At 42.8% G+C, this 18,270-nt stretch overlaps 1 protein-coding gene and 1 pseudogene across 2 annotated transcripts in view; one reads left to right on the top strand and one right to left on the bottom strand.

Moving 5' to 3' along the window:
* The window catches only part of IGF2BP3 (insulin like growth factor 2 mRNA binding protein 3), a 160,982-nt gene that overhangs the window by 18,161 nt on the left and 124,551 nt on the right, over positions 1-18,270 (bottom strand). Inside the window, exons 7-10 of the mRNA XM_032286997.1 lie at positions 12,725-12,859; positions 11,099-11,221; positions 8,748-8,883; positions 7,158-7,283 (exon numbers count right to left, since the gene is read on the bottom strand). Coding sequence (XP_032142888.1) covers positions 7,158-7,283; positions 8,748-8,883; positions 11,099-11,221; positions 12,725-12,859 — 520 coding nt within the window. The remainder of the gene's footprint in view (positions 1-7,157; positions 7,284-8,747; positions 8,884-11,098; positions 11,222-12,724; positions 12,860-18,270) is intronic.
* On the top strand, positions 13,628-18,172 carry LOC116557485 (annotated as a pseudogene). The gene has a single exon (XR_004271536.1). The product of XR_004271536.1 is annotated as a condensin complex subunit 1 pseudogene (transcript).

Below are 18,270 nucleotides of genomic sequence, written 5' to 3'. Positions count from 1 at the left end.
TCTACTTTCATGCTACAAAGCAGGAATAAGAAAACATGAGTATAGAAATGAAACAATTTTGAAAGAAAAAGGAAATACTATTTGTGTGTGTGTGTGTGTGTGTGTGTGTGTGTATAAGGCATATTCTTTGAAACACTTAGCAATCAAAACATACTTCTTGACAGGCAATATACATTCTAAAACAAAAGCAGAGGTTCACTGTTAACCTACAGGTCACCAAGAATAAACATCTTTTTTTTTTTTTTTTTTTTGAGACAGAGTCTCACTATGTCACCAGGCTGGAGTACAGAGGCGCAATGTTAGCTCACCGCAACCTCCAACTCCCTGGTTCAAGCAATTCTCCTGCTTCAGCCTCCCGAATAGCTGGGATTACAGGCATGTGCCACCATGTCCAGCTAATTTTTGTATTTTTAGTAAAGACAGGGTTGCACCACGTGGGCCAGAGTGGCCTTGATCTCCTGACCTCATGATCTGCCTACCTCGACCTCCCAAAGTGCTGGGATTATAGGCACGAGCCACCACGCCCAGACTAAACATGATCTTAATGTGTAATCTGTGATAGCTTCAAAGGAACAGCAAGCTTCTCATCAGCAAGTATAGATACCAGAATGCAGTTCAGGAACAATTTAAAAGTGCTGAGAGCAAAATGCCTGTCGATTTTTAACTTTCTAACCCAGTTTTTTTTTTTAAATAACATAATAGACTCTCACAAACATAGTATGTTCTTTTCTCTTTTTTGAGACAGAGTCTTGCTCTGTGATGCAGATGGGAGTGCAATGGTCAAGAATTTGAGACCAGCCTGGCAAACATGGTGAAACCGTGTCTCTACTAAAACTAAAAAAATTAGCCATGGTGGTACATGCTTGTAATCCCAGCTACTCAGGAGGCTGGGTCACAAGAATCACTTGAACCCAGGAGCTGGAGTTTGCAGTGAGCCAAGATTGCGCCATCACAGTCCAGCCTGGCCAATAGAGCAAGACTCTGTCTCTATAAAAAGGGAAAGAAAAGAAAGGAAGAAGCAATGATAAGCACAGAAACTGGTAAAGGTTTGGAAAATTTACCTTTAAAAACAAGAGTTTATTTGTATTTCAAAAAGTAGTGACCACTAGGTACACATAATAGATAAGTATTAGTGATCTGGATTTAGAAAAAGAACAGAGTCTAAAAACAGTGAAGGCAAAGCTATTCCAACTAAGTATTTGCAAACCCCCACCTCCGCCCCTGCAACTTGAAGTTATACACTCAAAACAATACTTGTTAAAGAATTGTTCCCTAAACATTAAGCCAGAAGATTGCCTGGCAGCTATTTGAAAATAGAATTTACTTGAATTGTGTCCAGGGAAAGTATGATTTTCTGAATAATGGTGTTTTCTCTTTATTTAGAAGAAAATAACCACAGGAATGGGAATTTGGAATACAGAATTTTCTTCTCCAGAATAGATTCTGCTTTTTGAGAGAACTTAAAAGTTTACTTCCTCTCTTCCAGGCTCTGGGAGTCTCCTTTAACAGGTAATAGTGCCAAATCCAGTGAAGCAGACAAATAGCTGTCCCCAACACATATTTTCCTTTTGTAATAAACCCTGTGTTTAATGAGCACACTGTTGCCCCCAAATAGGGATTATTTCCCAGCTTCTCTTGCAGCTAGGTGCAGCCAGTGGTATGTTCTGGCCAATATGAGGCCAATGGAGGTATGAAAAGCTGTCCTCAGGCAGTGTCCTTAAATAAGGATGCTGCCAGTTTTGATCCTTTATCCTTTTTTCAATTTGAAACGAGGTCTCACCGTATTGCCCAGGCTGGACTCAAAATCCTGGTCTCAAGCAATCCTCCCACCTCAGCCTCCCGAGTAGCTGCGACTACAGGTGTCTATCACCATACCCAGCAATCCTTTATCCTTCTTGATGGCTGGAAACAAACCCAATAGTTGGAGCTTGAGCAGTTATCCTGGGCCAGGGAATGGCACACAAGGCAGATAGAAGCAGCAGTCCTGGAGGATATAGTGGAACCACTTCCAGCCTTGGATTATCTACCCTGGAACTCTTCTCATAAAAAGGAAAAAGTAATTTAAGCCATTTTTTTTTTCTTGTAATGACACACAGCCAAATCTAATCCTGATACATGTAACATGCCAAAATAGAGTGAAGACAGACATATGGCAATATCCCAGAGAGGTTTTTGGCATATTTGCCTATGAGTTGGGGTGGCAGGTGGTCCAGAGAGAAAGAAGTGTGTGTGTTTCCCCCCCACCGCCCGCCCCACTGTTTAGGCAAAGAACAAGGCAGAAAAGGGGACATACACAACTGGTAGGTATTTGTGCTTATCCTAAACTTTTTTTCCCATGTACTGATATCAACAGAAAATGTTCTTTCCAACACTGAAGCGCCTCTCCAAAGACTTGTGAACATTCTTTGTAGAATGGTAGTTCTTAGCTGGGCATGATGGTGTATGCCTGTAGTCCCAGCTACCTGGGAATCAGAGGTGGGAGGATTACTTGCACCCAGCAGTTCAAGTCCAGCTTGGGCAACAGAGTGAGATCCCATCTTTTGAAAAGAACAGTTCTTGACAATGAATGGGCAGCAGAAAACTCCTGATGACCTTTATAAAACTACACATTTCTGGCCAGGCATGGTGGCTCACACCTGTAATCCCAGTACTTTGGGAGGCCAAGGTGGGCAGATCACCTGAGGTTGGGAGTTTGAGACCAGCCTGACCAGCATGGTACTAAAAGTACAAAAAATTAGCTGGGTAGGGTGGTACATGCCTGTAATCCCAGCTACTTGGGAGGCTGAGGCAGGAGAATGGCTTGAACCTGGGAGGTAGAGGTTGCGATGTGCCGAGATTGCACCATTGCACTCCAGATTGGGCAACAACAGCAAAGCTCCATCTCAAAACAAAAAACAAAAAGAAACTACACATTTCTGAGCTTCCACCTGCTCCCACTGAGATTTTTATTTATTTAAGTAGGACACAGGTTCCTAACTAATTAAACAGAGCAGTTGTTGCTGTCCTTGGCTACGCACTGGAGTCATCTAGGGAGCTTTCAAACTTCTTACCTATGCCTTATGCCTATCCCTGAGGATTTTAATTCAAATTGTCTGGGGTAATTCTAATTTACCTATGGGAAAAACATTTTTCCCCCTTAAAGCAGGGAATAATTAATGATGAATTTCACAGACTGTCAATGAAAGTAAAGTAAGAGATAAAAACAGTAATACATGATTTAGGGAAATGATTTGGGTAAATGATTTAGGAAAATATTCAGTTATAAATTTGAGGACTCCATTGTATCACTGCCTGGAATACATGTAGAATAAAATATCCACTGGAGTTCTGTGAAGAATGCAGATTGCTAAGATTGTCCATGTTGTATTCGTTTAAGAATGTGAATTCCCTTTGCCTGTCCTTGAAACTGCCAGACTGTTATGTGTTTGCAGCTCTTGCCCTGTTGCAGTATTTTTACTGGTGGCAGCTTCTGCATCTTCTGTTCTCATTTGTTCCTTCTAATGGCACCTATTTAATTTAGCTTAAATGACTCAGGAGAAGCAAGATGACCTATTCTAGTGACATCTTCGTTATATTTACTCTTGGCTCAACTTTTTTTTTTTTTTTTAGACAGAGTCTCTTGCTCTGTCGCCAGGTGCCAGGCTGGAGTACAGTGGCGCGATCTCGGCTCACTGCAATCTCCACCTCCTGGGTTCAAGCAATTCTCCTGCCTCAGCCTCCCGAGCAGCTGACTACAGGCGGGCGCCACTATGCCCAGGTAATTTTTGTATTTTGCAGTAGAGATGGGGTTTCACCATGTTGGCCAGGATGGTCTCGATATCTTGACCTCATATCCACCTGCCTCGGCCTCCCAAAGTGTTGGGATTACAGGTGTGGCCACCGCGCCCGGCCTCAACTTTTATTAAAGTAAACATCACAGACCTCCTCCTCCCATTCTTAAAATAAAACAAAACTGCCACTGATTTAAGTCATTCAGACATTTAAGACTGTAGAAGTACTTGAGAAATATAAGTTCTTAATATGAGCTCACTTTTCTCAGAGAAAGCATTCTTAATTTTTCTAACATAGGAACCTGATACACAGAACCATACGTTAAGTCCGAAAAATGACTAAATCCAGAGAATATGCAGTCTTATCTATATATTTTAAAAATAGTTACCTACAAGTTCACTTTAGGAATTTTGGCTACTGAAGCATCCACTTAAGTATAAATGACTGATGTCCAAGAATGTTCTATTCTGTGACCACTTGTGATGAGAAAAGCTTTGCTGATTGGAACGTGTCACCAGTATGGAGACAAGAAAAGAGTTAAAGGGACACTTCAATTTACAAACTGGGAATGAAAGGAACAGAGAGGTTAAGCAACCCACCCAGAGAGAAAGCTAATTGGGCAACTAGCAGAAATGTTGGTTAGATGTGAACTCTCCTAGCACAGTTACTTCACATGATCAGCTCATTGTAGCTTTTACAAAGTGTTGGGGACACACCCACCCGAAACTCAATCCTCTAACACACACATAATCTAGTGGGCGTGTTCAAAGCTAAGTGTCTAGATGTACTCTAAGATTCCTATTTTAGGCTCATTCTCCCCCATTCCTCCTTCAACCTTTCCTTTTTTTTTTTTTTTATATAGCATTTTTTTTTTTTGAGACGGAGTTTCACTCTTGTTACCCAGACTGGAGTGCAATGGCGCAATGTCGGCTTACTGCAACCTCCGCCTCCTGGGTTCAGGCAATTCTCCTGCCTCAGCCTCCTGAGTAGCTGGGATTACAGGCACGCACCACCATGCCCAGCTAATGTTTTGTATTTTTAGTAGAGACAGGGTTTCACCATGTTGACCAGGATGGTCTCAATCTCTTGATCTCGTGATCTACCCGCCTCGGCCTCCCAAAGTGCTGGGATTACAGGCTTGAGCCACCGCCCCCGGCCAACCTTTCCTATTACTGAATTCTATAGAAACTAGAAATGTGTGACCTTACAGTCTTTAGACACAATTCTTCTGGTTCATTTCCGCCCCCGCCCCAAGACAGGGTTTCACCATGTTGGCCAGGCTTGTCTTGAACTCCTGACCTCAGGTGATCTGCCTGCCTCGGCCCCACAAAGTGCTGAGATTACAGGCGTGAGCCACCACGCCTGGCCCTTCTGGTTGTTTTTTCATTATACAAGTGACAAAATAAACCCAGAGCCAAGTAGTCTGACCTTTAGTGACACAAAATTATGGCAGAAGCAGTGGGCCAGACTTAGGATCTGTCTCCGGGGTTCTTTCCACCAGTCCCCTTTAGCATCAAGGTACAAACATGTCAGCCACTTTAGAGGACATGTAATGAATCTATGCACACTTCACATGTAGCTGAAATTTTGATGGCTATCCTTCTATCTGTTATATGGTTTCTAGGCCCAAACTAACTAGAAATGGCAAGTGGATTGCAGAGGAGACAAGATGCTGCTGACAGTAAAAGCAGAAACACACAGCAAGAGGGCATCTGCTCAGAATCCCTGTCAGCTTGGTGGGTTCAAGGACAGGAAAAGGAAATTTTCATTTTTAAAGGGGTAAAAGGGACAATTTGAGCCATCTGCATTTTCTGTACAATTTTAATGTCATTTTACTCTACATATTTATTCTAGGTACTGATAACAATGGAATCCCCAACCTATGCCACCTGGACATTTCCCTAAATTGGTATAAGAAGTATCACTCAAAATATTACTATTAAGAGAGCTAAAAAGGGAGAGATGTAAAAACAAATTCATGAAGGAAGATCCTAGAATGTCACAGGACTGTCTACCTCCAATTATCATGGGTAATGCAAATGAATTTTGAACTACTTTCAAAATAATTTATTGTATCAGTTGTCTGCTGTGTGCTATGGTTATTTTTATACCATCGCTAGTCTCCTATTTGTGACCTCAAGGAAACTGCTATTCTTAAAAGCAAATATAAAAGTTTTTTTTTTTTTTTTTTTTTCTCTTTTCAGACGGAGTCTTGCTCTGTTTCCCAGGCTGGAGTATAATGGCACAATCTTGATTCACTGTAACCTCCATCTCCCAGGTTAAAGCAATGATTCCTGCCTCAGCTTCCCAAGTAGCTGGGATTACAGGCACCTGCCATCATGCCTGGCTAATTTTTTTGTATTTTTAGTAGAGACAGGGTTTCATCATGTTAGCAAGGCTGGTCTGGAACTCCTGACCTCAGGTGATCCACCTGCCTTGGTCTCCCAAAGTGCTGGGCTAAAAGGCGTAAGCCACAGTGTCCAGTCTAAGATTTATTTTTTATATAACCTACCTCTTTACAAAGCAAAGAGCTGCTTAATGTATGCGCATGCACACACATAATATAACTATGTGCAAAACTATCTTATCTCACTGGTTTAAAAGCACAAACGCTCAACATGGAAAACACGCACAGTCACTCCTGACCTTTCAAAGACATTGACTTGACATCCAAGTGACAAATATGAAGGAAGCCTTTTAAAAATCCTTTCCTTTAGTACTTAATAATTACTGGCCAGAATTGGTAGCTCGCACCTGTAACCCCAGCACTTTGAGAGGCTGAGGTAGGCAGACCACTGGAGGCCAGGAGTTTGAGACCAGCCTGAACAACATGGCAAAACCCTGTCTCTACTAAAAATACAAAAAGAAATTAGCCGGGTGCGGTGTGGCACACACCTGTAATCCCAGTTACTCAGGAGGCTAAGGCATGAGAATTTTTGAACCTGGAAGGTAGAGGATGCAGTGAGCCGAGATCACCCTGTTGCATTCCAGGCTGGGTGACAGAGAGAGACTCTATCTCAAAAAAATTTTTAAATAACCACTATGGCACATGTATACCTATATAACAAACCTGCACGTTCTGCACATGTATCCCAGAACTTTGAATAAAAAAAAATTAAAAAATTAAAAAAAAAAAAAAATCACTAAGTTTCTTCTCCTGCCACCTCAGAGTCCCAAACTTTTCTTGTGATATTTGGAAACACATGTTGACAACCCTACTATCCAAAAACTTCAAAATAATCCCATGTCTACTCCACACTCCATAGGTCGGCTTCATTAGCAAGAACTGGAGAGCATATGTTGGCTCTAAATAGATGATCACCAGGGACTAGGTTTACATTAAGATTTTGCCCAATCACAAAGAAAGCCAAGGCCAGTTATCTTACCTCAAACTGTGGGTAGGGAGGAGTCATGGCTGAAGGGGGACCTGAGGTGGGAGGTGGCATCCCTGAAGTGGGTGGAAACAGACCCAAGGCGTTCAGATTTAATCCAGGAATTAAATGTGCTTGAAGCTGCAATAGTAAAAAGGACCCTTAATTTGACAATTAAAAGGATCAAGCGAAAGTGAGCATTTTTAAGTGACAATATTCAAACTATTGATCTAATTAAAAAAAAACATCTTATAAGTCAGAGCAGATGTTCCATGGGACTTTACTTGAGTACATCGTTTATAACTGCATTAAGATATCTCAAGGGCAGCCTTCCTTTTCCTTATGACTAGCTCACAGGGCTTAGATAAAACTGTACCCTACATATTGTTAGCAAACTAAATATAGAGTGAAAGTAATGTATCAGAGTTTAAGAGGTAATCAAGTGAGACTGGTTCATTGAAAAGCAAACCAGCTGTTAAGAAATCTTTACTCGCTGAGTAAAATTTAGCAACCATGGGTCTAGAAAACTCAAAGTTGAGCCCTCTGGAAATCGGGACCCATCCCCATGTAACTACTGCAAGTAAACATATCACTGGAATGGATATAGGAGCCAGAAAGGGGATTTTAATTTGTTTAATTTTATAAAGGTTGAGGATGTAATGTAGATGGTGGAAGGGAGACTGGAGTGTACTTGACAATCTTTTTAAAAGGCCTATGGGGGGTAGATTTAATCCCAACTGATTCTAAGACATTTGGAGCCAAGTAGTGATAATATGAAGAAGGTTGGCAGGGAGTCATGTGGGGTGTAAAACAGTTTGCATTCTACACTTCCTGACAAAGGCAATGTTTTCACATTTTCGTTCTCTCAGGTTTTGTGTTTCAGATGTCTGGCCCAATTGAAAAAAAATTTTTTTTGAATCATTTTCTTTAAAATTTAAGATGGACTTTTGAAGTGTTCCATTTTCAGCACCATTTCACTCACTAAGCAATGCCAGCAATTTGCTTTAATAGCCTCAGATGCACTAGGCAGATTGTTTAATCAATTGAAATTCTTGTATCTCCAAGGTTTATATGAGTAACCAAGTAAGTTTTAAACCTGTAATCTTAACATTAACTTCGATATGCATTATGGCTATTGTAATCCTAATAAGCACGCAAGGTAGGCAGTAGTCCCATTTTAAAGATGAGTAAATTGAGGCTCAGAGAGGCTAAGTAAATCATCTAAGAGAATAGAATTGCAGCTCGTAAATGGTTTGTCTTTGATTCAAATCCAGTTCATGTAATATTCCTTCTATATTAAACTCTCTCAAATTAGCATTGTAAAAGAGGTACTTTATTAACCTTTGTAGGTAGACACCAGCCTTACTTCAGAGAAGAAGGCTAATGCTCGAAGACTAAATAATTTGCTAAAGTCACAGAGACAGCAAAGCTTTATGTTAAAGCCAGTATCTTCACCACTATCCCAGGGTACTTGCTGCAGTGCTAAACATCAACTAGAACTTCTTCTAATGATAATGCCACAAAAGAATTCACTATGAATGCAGTTAGAAACATCATTTTAACTATTTTTTAGAATAAAGACATGCTCTTCGTAACAAAACTAACATTCATAGAAGCAATATCATTTTCGTATGACTCCCTGATTTTCTTCATGATCTCTTCCTCAGCTTTGGCACATGTCTCAACATTGCCTTTAACTGTAATGGTGCGTTCCGGATTATACAGCGTCAATTCCTGCAATCTGCAGAGTGAGAAAGAAGGGAAAGAAAAAGAATGAAAATTGTAGAAAGAGGGCAGTTAATAATAATTCTGCCACCCATGGCAATTAAAAACAAACTGTGGAGCTTGGTAATAGGTAAAAGTGGGTGGTAAAACATGATGGGAAATGAGTAAGCCCCAAAAGACATAAATCCAAAATTGTAAAGCTGCAAGAGAGAAGAAAATACTTGGCCTCCCATCTTTTCAAGTAAAGATTACCGGGTACATATAGATCAATCAAGTCCGTCTTTTAAATATAGCTTACTTCTCAACCGCTTAAAGTTGAACCATTTTCACAATTAAACAGTGAATGGAAAAATGACTGGAAAGATGTATAGTTTTTTGGAAACCATATAATCTAAGTACATAACCTTTCATAAGTATGTTCCTAGTCTGGACTAACCAATTGTAGGCATAATTGGCATTCTCGTGCAATTGTATTTTCTGGCTCACCAAGCAAGGAGAAAGAATGAAAATACTGAAAACCACAAGCCAAACTTCACGTGTTTAAACTAGTTTTTACCAGTTTTTTTTTTTTTTTTGAATTTAGATTGAAGTAGGCTGGTGGAATATCAGTCCATCTTGAGTAAAATTTACAATGGTTCACTGGTGGCCATTTAGACAACAAAAACGTTAGACAGCAGCAACAATATTCAGACACTCCCTGCGGGACCTAAGTTCAGTTCCCTGCTGAACTTTCAAAGGCCACTAAAAATCAGACCTGAAAACACCTAAGCCTATGCAGGAAAGCAGTGAGAGATACCTGCCATGGAAAACAGAACTAAGTATACAAATTGAGAGAATATGGGTTATTGGTACAAATCTCCTTCATCTTCCTGAAGTTCTTATTTTCACAACTAGTAAAATGTCACAGCTTAACCTTGAGCCAGATGAATGGGAAGTTATTCCTTAATATTTTCCTAAAACTTGCTAAAAATATGAACATTTATATAATAAAGACTATTTCTCTTAGACTACTTCAAAAAGAAGTATATAATTCTAATTCAGTCTGAACCTGGCCCTGCCAAGGATTCTGTATTACAGTTTTTAAATAGCTGTTTCTAGAATCACTGTTAAGATTTTTTTCTTTTAAAACTCTCCCCTTTCTGGGGGTAAATTTAAGACAAAGTAGTATTACCATATTTAACACTTTGTGGGTTTTTTTCCATTCTTTACAACCAAACCGAAGTTTCCTGCTTCTGTACTACCTCCTTTGAAAACTTGCTACACAACACTGTGGATCAGTCTTTCCCCTACCATTCTTCCTCAGTTCATCAATCTTTTCCCACCGTTTTGAGTACTCTGACTGAAACTAAGAATAGTCACCCTCAGAAAAAGAAAAACCTTTCTATGTAATTTCAGACCATCCAGATTCTAGGTGTGGTAGCCTGTCTCCAAGGTGACTCCCTGCCACCCAGTTATCTGCAGTCCCCCACATACGTACCAAACAGGGCTGACTTATGTAAACAATATTAGAAAAATGATAGAGTGTAACTTCTGAGGCTATGTTATAAAAGACAATGCAGTCTCCATCTTGACAGCTGCCATGTCTTGAGGACACTCAAGCAGCTCTATGGAGAGGCCCATGTGGAAGGAACTGAGGCCTCCTGCCAACAGCCAGCATCGACTTGTCAGTAGCATCATGACACCCCAAGCCAGAACCACCCATAAAAACTAGCTGAGCAATTAGTGTTCTCCATTGTCTTAAGCTGTCAAATGTTGGCATAATGCGTAACACGACAAAGGATAATAAACTGGGTTACATATTCCAACGCTAGGAATAAATGTCATAAAACATTGTTAAGACTGCGTTTAGAAAACATGAATGTGGCCAGGCGTGATGGCTCATGCCTGTAATCCAAGCACTTTGGAGGCCAAAGCGGACGGATCACTTGAGGTCGGGAGTTCAAGACCAGCCTGACCAACATGGTGAAACCCTGTCTTGAAATATATATATATATATTAAAGAAAACATGAATGTAAAGCATTTGGTTCCTCCTGCCAGAAGCAGATAATAAGCTTTCAGTATGGGGTCAGAAATGTAGCAGGCAGCAGGCTGCGTCTGAGAAACCATGTGTAAGTACAGTAGCACAGGCTAGCTGAAGCAGCTGTAAAGTGGGAAGCCAAGCCCAATATACAACATGCAGCGTATTACAGGGTTTGAAAGTTTTCTAATTCAAAAACAAAGGAGCACTCACGGAGATATCGTGATTTTAGTGTCTGTGTCTTGCTCAATTTTTTTAAGGTTTCTTCCTTCTTTACCAATAAGACGGCCAACAAAGTTGTTATGAGCTAAAATCTTCAAGGGGATCTCTTCTGTGCTGTAAATAGAAAAATAGTCATAAAATTAGAATAAGTAAACCTATTATTGGGTAAAAAGACAACATTCACACATTAAACATATACTTTCTATCTGCCATCTGGGAAGCACTATGTTAGGAACAGCTTAAAACTTGCTGACAATTGGCCAGCATTCTAGCAATGCATGGATAGAAAGGGAGGAAAAAATGCAGAAGTTACTTTTAAAACAGTTTTATTCACTTCAGGAAATATCTTCAGTGATGGAGTCTCTTACTCAAAACCATATTCCTTAAGCCCTACTACCAAAACACAATGTACAAATAAACAATGGTAAAATTCCAGTATAAATATACACCTGGAGATATGTGCATAATTTATAGAAGAAAATAGAAGAAACAATGGTTACGCTTTGGAGAAAGGAGAGCTCTCACTTTTCATTTTGTAGCTTTCTGAATTTCCAAGTCTCATTCATATATATATATTTCACTGTTTAAAAATGTCATGCGGTTAATAGATGGTGGGCTTTTCCTTTACTTTTCTCTTTTTTGAGATGGAGTCTTGCTCTGTCTCCAGGCTGTAGTGCAGTGGCACGATCTCGGCTCACTGCAACCTCTACCTCCTGGGTTCAAGCAATTCTCCTGCCTCAGCCTCCCGAGTAGCTGGGACTACAGGTGTGTGCCATCACACCCAGCTAATTTTTTGTATTTTTAGTAGAGACAAGGTTTCACTGTGTTACCCAGGATTGTCTCGATCTCTTGACCTCACGATCCACCCGCCACGGCCTCCCAAAGTGCTGGGATTACAGGCTTGAGCCACTGTACCTGGCCTATTTTTCTCTATACTAAAATAATTACATTCTTTAAAAAAATTTTTACTTTAATATTTTAAATGGCACCCATATATAATATTATTAAAACATATTTAAAGTTTTCTACAAATTACGGTTGGTGATGAGGTCCCCACACTAACTCCAGTGCCCTACTCTGGATTCTACTTTCAGTGCAGCCCTGTTCTATATGCTAAATGTGGCACAGAACCCAACCTTCACTCAAAGTTCCTGGAACAACTATTTAGAATTCCAGCCCAAATACGTCTCCAGTTTGCCTTAGAAGAGACTTAGGCACTTTCCCACCTCCACACTCCCTGCTGCTCCAAGGTGGGGCTGGGCAGAGGACAAGGAAAGAGCTCCAATGAGCTCTGAGTAAAAGATGAGTCAAGATTTGGGGCTTCTGTCTTGGGTTAATCCAGGATACCTCCTTGTTCTAGGTTCCCCAAGTTGCTTACTTTTATAGCTGCACTTCTCTTTTCCATTGTCACCACTTGTCCCATGTTCAAACATGAATGAAACTATTTAAATATTAAAAGACTTAATGCTTCACAACCAAATCAACAGTGCCAACCACTGTAGCTCATCAGGATATTTCCCTTTGTTTGTTGGCAATTCCTAAGAACTGAGTCAGACAAATCCAAAATACAAGAGCACAAATAACAACCTTTTTCACAGGACAGTCTTCTTTACTCACAATTTTATATCTTGAGCTTCCTTATGCATAATCTCCAGAATAGACTTACAAGCCGCAGAGGTGCCTTCAGGGGTAGAGAGGATAGTAATCGACTTCTCAGCAGCCCCTGCATTCTCTTTACGGTGGACATCAATTCTGACAGTAGGTGCAAGCAGAGAGGAAAAGAGAACCGTAAGGGTGTATTCACAGTGGAGTCTGTAATTACCAACTGCAAAGTCACAGGGCTTCAGCACAAAGCAGATGACTCACTTCCCTCAAGAGCATAAACTTTCAATAAGCTGTCAACATTAATGCCTTACGAGACAAATTTTAATTCTAGAAACACTCCCCTTTCTCCTTCCTCAATCCAACCAAGCAGGGACATCTTTCCATTCTACCCAAGCTGTTTGTGCTTACAGCTTCCTTTTAGATGCCACAGAACAAATGTCTTATGACAAAGAGCCTGGATTCAATCTGCTCTAAAACAAATGGGAACTGGAGGGCATGCCAAGAGAGGAGTTGGAATCCCACAAGCCAAGTTGAACTGTTTATTCTGCACAGTACATCCACCATTCATTCATTCATTGGATGAGCAGATTTCACCAACCTGTTTCCCCTTTGCAAGGTTCTTCCCACATTCTGCCTCCTTGATAGAGGAAAGTCTGCAACAGATAGTGATAGGAATAGGAACCTGGAGAGAGGCAATTCTACTTCGAGAAAAGCATGGCCAATAAACTCAAAATGATGTTTAATTTCACTAGTAATTAAATGTGTGCCAGTTAAACGAATGTCATTTTATTCTAGACTTGCAAAAATTGAGATAGAAAAAAATTAAATATGGGCAAGATGATGGGTAACAGGGCACACCCAGTACTTTTGGTGCAAGTATAGAGCAAACTGGTCAGCAAAATGCTGAGCATCTCATGGCTCAAGAGCTGTACTTCGATTTCAGCCCGACTGCCGGAGTCAGAGGATTCACGGGTGAGATCCCCAGCCCTGTGAGCCTGTAGGAGAAGATGGCCCCCCGGATGTATGAGTTCCATTTGCCATTATCCCCAGAGGAGTTGTTGAGAAGTGGAGGGGTGAATCAGTATGTTGTGCAAGAGGTACTGTCCATCAAACATCTTCCACCACAGCTTAGAGCATTTCAGGCTGCCTTCCGAGCTCAGGGGCCCCTGGCTATGCTGGAGCACTTTGATACTATCTACAGCATTTTACATCACTTTCAAAGTATAGATTCTGGCCTCAAAGAAGATACTCTGGAATTCCCGATAAAAGTGGTATCCCGCCACTCCCAAGAGCTTCCAGCTATCCTGGATGATACAACCTTGAGTGTATCAGATCAAAATGCTCATCTAAATGCCCTCAAAATGAACTGTTATGCTCTGATATGACTCTTGGAATCCTTTGAGACCATGACCAGCAGACAAACCTCATGGACCTGGACCTTGGTGGGAAGGGTAAGAAAGCTCGGACCAAGGCAGCCCATGGCTTTGACTGGGAAGAAGAGAGGCAACCAATTCTTCAGCTTTTAACACAGCTACTTCAGTTGGACATCTGTCACCTGTGGAACCACTCAATAATTGAAGAAGAATTTGTCAGTTTGGTTACTGGCTATTGCTACTGCCTTCTGGAGGATCCCACTATTAGTCACCAGAAGAACCGCCCCACTCAGGAAGCCATAACACACCTGCTTGGTGTAGCCTTGACCCGTTACAACCATATGCTCAGTGCCACGGTGAAGATCATCCAGATGCTGCAGCACTTTGAACACCTGGCACCTGTACTAGTCGCAGCTGTGAGTCTATGGGCAACTGACTATGGAATGAAGAGCACAGTGGGAGAGACTGTAAGAGAAATTGGACAAAAGTGTCCCCAAAAGTTGAGTTAATATCCTTCAGGGACAAAGGGCTTTGCAGCATTCCTGACAGAATTAGCAGAACGTGTCCCAGCTATCCTGATGTCTAGCATGTGCATTTTGCTAGATCACCTGGATGGAGAGAATTACATGATGTGTAATGCTGTGCTAGCAGCCATGGCAGAGATGGTACTGCAGGTTCTGAATGGCTGCTTCTGCAGCCGGACACACCAGCGACCAGTTCTTGGATACTTTACAAGCCCATGGCCGTGATGTCAACTCCTTTGTGTGGAGCCGTGTTTTGCAGCTCTTCACCCGAATTGGCCAGCAGAAGGCTCTCCCCCTGACACGTTTCCAGGCAGTGGTGGCTTTAGCTGTGGGACGTCTGGCAGACAAGTCAGTGCTGGTAATGTAAAAAATGTCATCCAGCTGCTGGCCAGTTTTCTAGCCAATAATCCTTTTTCCTGCAAGCTTAGTGATACTGACCTTGCTGGACCACTGCAGAGGGAGACCCAGAAATTACAAGAGATGAGGGCCCAGAGGCGAACTGCAGCTGCTTCTGCAGTGCTGGACCCAGAGGAGGAGTGGGAAGCCATGCTGCCAGAGTTGAGGTCTACTCTGCAGCAGCTTCTCAAGCTTCCCTAGGGAGAGGAGGAGATTCCTGAGCAAATGGCCAATACAGAGGCTCTCACTGAAGAGGTGAAAGGACACATCTATCAACTGCTTGCCAAAGCTAGTTACAAACAGGCCATCATTCTCACTCGAGAAGCCACAGGACACTTCCAGGAGTCCGAACCCTTCAGTCATATAGACTCAGAGGAGTCAGAGGAGACCAGGCTCTTGAATATCTTAGGAATTACCTTCAAAGGCCCAGCAGTTTCCATACAAGAAAAGAATCCCCGGGAGTCTACAGGAAACATGGTCACAGGACAGACTGTCTGTAAAAACAAACCCAGTGTGTCAGAGCCTGAGGAATTGAGGAGAAATGACAAACTGGTGAAGCAGGAGATGCTGCTGCAGTATCTGCAGGATGCCTGTAGCTTCTCCCAGAAGATTACGGAGGCCATTGGCATCATCAGCAAGATGATGTATGAAAACACAACTACAGCGGTGCAGGAGATGATTGAATTCTTCGTGATGGTCTTCCAATTTGGGGTACCCCGGGCCCTGTTTGGGGTGTGCCACATGCTGCCTCTCATCTGGTCTAAGGACCCTGGTGTCCAGGAAGCTGTGCCTAATGCCTACCGCCAACTCTACCTCAACCCCAAAGGGGACTCTGCCAGAGTCAAAGCCTAGGCTTTGATTCAGAATCTCTCTGCTGCTGCTAGTGGATGCCTCGGTTGGGACCATTCAGTGTCTTTTTGAGGAAATTCTCTGTGAGTTTGTGCAGAAAGATGAGGTGAAACCAGCAGTGACCTGGCTGCTGTGGGAACAGGCCACCAAGAAAGTCACCTGCTCTCCTCTAGAACGCTGTTCCTCTGTCATGCTTCTTGGCATGATGGCACGAGGAAAGCCAGAAATTGGGGGAAGCAATTTAGACACACTGGTGAGCATAGGGCTGGATGAAAAGTTTCCACAGGACTACAGGCTGGCCCAGCAGGCATGCCATGCCATTGCCAACATCTCTGACAGGAGAAAGCCTTCTCTGGGCAAACGTCACCCCCTCTTCCGGCTGCCTCAGGAACACAGGTTGTTTGAGCGACTGCAGGAGACGGTCACAAAAGGCTTTGTCAACCCAGACCCACTCTGGATCTCATGCAAAGAGGTGGCAGTGACCCTCATTTACCAACTGGCAGAGGGCTCCGAAGTGATCTGTGCCCAGATATTGCAGAGCTATGCAAAACAGGCCCTGGAGAAGCTAGAAGAGAAAAGAACCAGTCAGGAGGACCCAAAGGAGTCCCCCCGCAATGTTCCCCCCTTTCATGTTGATGAACCTGTTGTCCCTGGCTGGGAAAGTGGCTCTGAAGCAGCTGGTCCACTTGGGGCAGGCAGTGAGTGGAGAGCTTTGTTGGTGCCGAGTTCTCCGGGAAGGACAGGAGCACAAGACCAAAGATCCCAAGGAGAAGAATACAAGCCCTGAGATTGCCACGGAGGAGGAGCTGGGGCTGGTTGGGGCAACAGCAGATGACACGGAGGCAGAACTGATCCGCGGCATCTGTGAGATGGAACTGTTGGATGGCAAACAGACCCTGGCTGCCTTTGTTCCACTCTTGCTTAAAGTCCGCAACAATCCAGGCCTCTACAGCAACCCCAACCTCTCTGCAGCTGCTTTACTTGCCCTTGGCAAGTTCTGCATGATCAGTGCCACTTTCTGCGAATCCCAACTTTGTCTTCTGTTCACCATGCTAGAAAAGTCTCCACTTCGCATTGTCCGGTCTAACCTCATGGTTGCCACTGGGGATCTGGCCATCCGCTTTCCCAATCTGGTGGACCTCTGGACTCCTCATCTATATGCTCGCCTCCGGGACCCTGCTCAGCAAGTGCGGAAAACAGTGGGGCTGCTGATGACCCCCCTGATCCTCAAGGACATGGTGAAGGTGAAGGGGCAGGTGAGCGAGATGGCGGTGCTGCTCATCAACCCCGGGCCTCAGATTGCTGCCCTGGCCAAGAACTTCTTCAACGAGCTCTCCCACAAGGGCAACACAATGTATAATCTCCTTCCAGATATCATCAGCCGCCTGTCAGACCCTGAGCTGGAGGTGGAGGAAGAGCCTTTCCACACCATCATGAAGCAGCTCCTCTCCTACATCACCAAGGACAAGCAGAAAGAGAGCCTGGTGGAAAAGCTGTATCAGCGATTCTGCACAGCCCGAACTGAGTGTGGCAGCAGCGGGACCTGGCCTACTGTGTGTCACAGCTGTCCCTCACAGAGCGAGGCCTCCGCAAGATGCTTGACAATTTTGACTGCTTTGGAGACAAACTGTCAGCTGAGTTCATCTTCAGTGCTTTTTTGTCAGTTGTGGGCAAGCTGCGACGTGGGGCCAAGCCTGACGGCAAGGCTATAATAGACGAATTTGAGCAGAAGCTTCGGGCCTGTCATACCAGAGGTTTGGATGGAATTGAGGAGCTTGAGATTAGCTAAGCAGGTAGCCAGAGAGCCCCGTCAGCCAAGAAATCATCCACTGTTTCTAGGCACCAGCCTCTGCCTTCTGCATGCTCAGACAGTGACTTTGTCACACCAGAGCTCCGCCGTACTACCCGTCGCCATCCAAACACCCAGCAGCAAGCTTCCAAAAAGAAACCCAAAATTGTCTTCTCAAGTGATGAGTCCAGTGAGGAGGATCTTTCAGCAGAGATGACAGAAGAGGAGACACCCAAGAAAACAACCCCCATTCTCAGAGCATCGGCTCGCAGGCTCAGATCCTAGGAGTGGCCTTGCCCATTCCTGACCTCCCTGTGCAGGGTATCTTGTACCGTGGCCTGGAATTCTAATTCTGTGCCCCTTGTAAAATACTTATCTGTCTCCTTTTTTAAAAAAAATAAGCAGTCTTTAAAATGAAAGGCCTTTCTCTTAAATTAGCCTAACTGAACTGTGTTGAGCTGCTTTCACTTTGGAATATATGTTTGCCAATCTCCTTGTTTTCTAATGAATAAATGTTTTTATATACTTTAAAAAAAAAAAAAAAAAAAAAAAAAAAAAAAAAAAAAGAACTGTACTTCCTGTAACATCTACAGATATAGTCTCATACATGGGCTAAGAGTGATGTTT

Source organism: Sapajus apella, unplaced genomic scaffold (genome assembly GCF_009761245.1).
Source record: "Sapajus apella isolate SASKATOON/1434 unplaced genomic scaffold, GSC_monkey_1.0 scaffold19, whole genome shotgun sequence".
In the NCBI taxonomy this organism is placed as follows: Eukaryota; Metazoa; Chordata; class Mammalia; order Primates; family Cebidae; genus Sapajus; species Sapajus apella.
The sequence above is the reverse complement of the archived record's forward strand: the minus strand, read 5'-3'. Positions and strand labels throughout refer to the sequence as shown.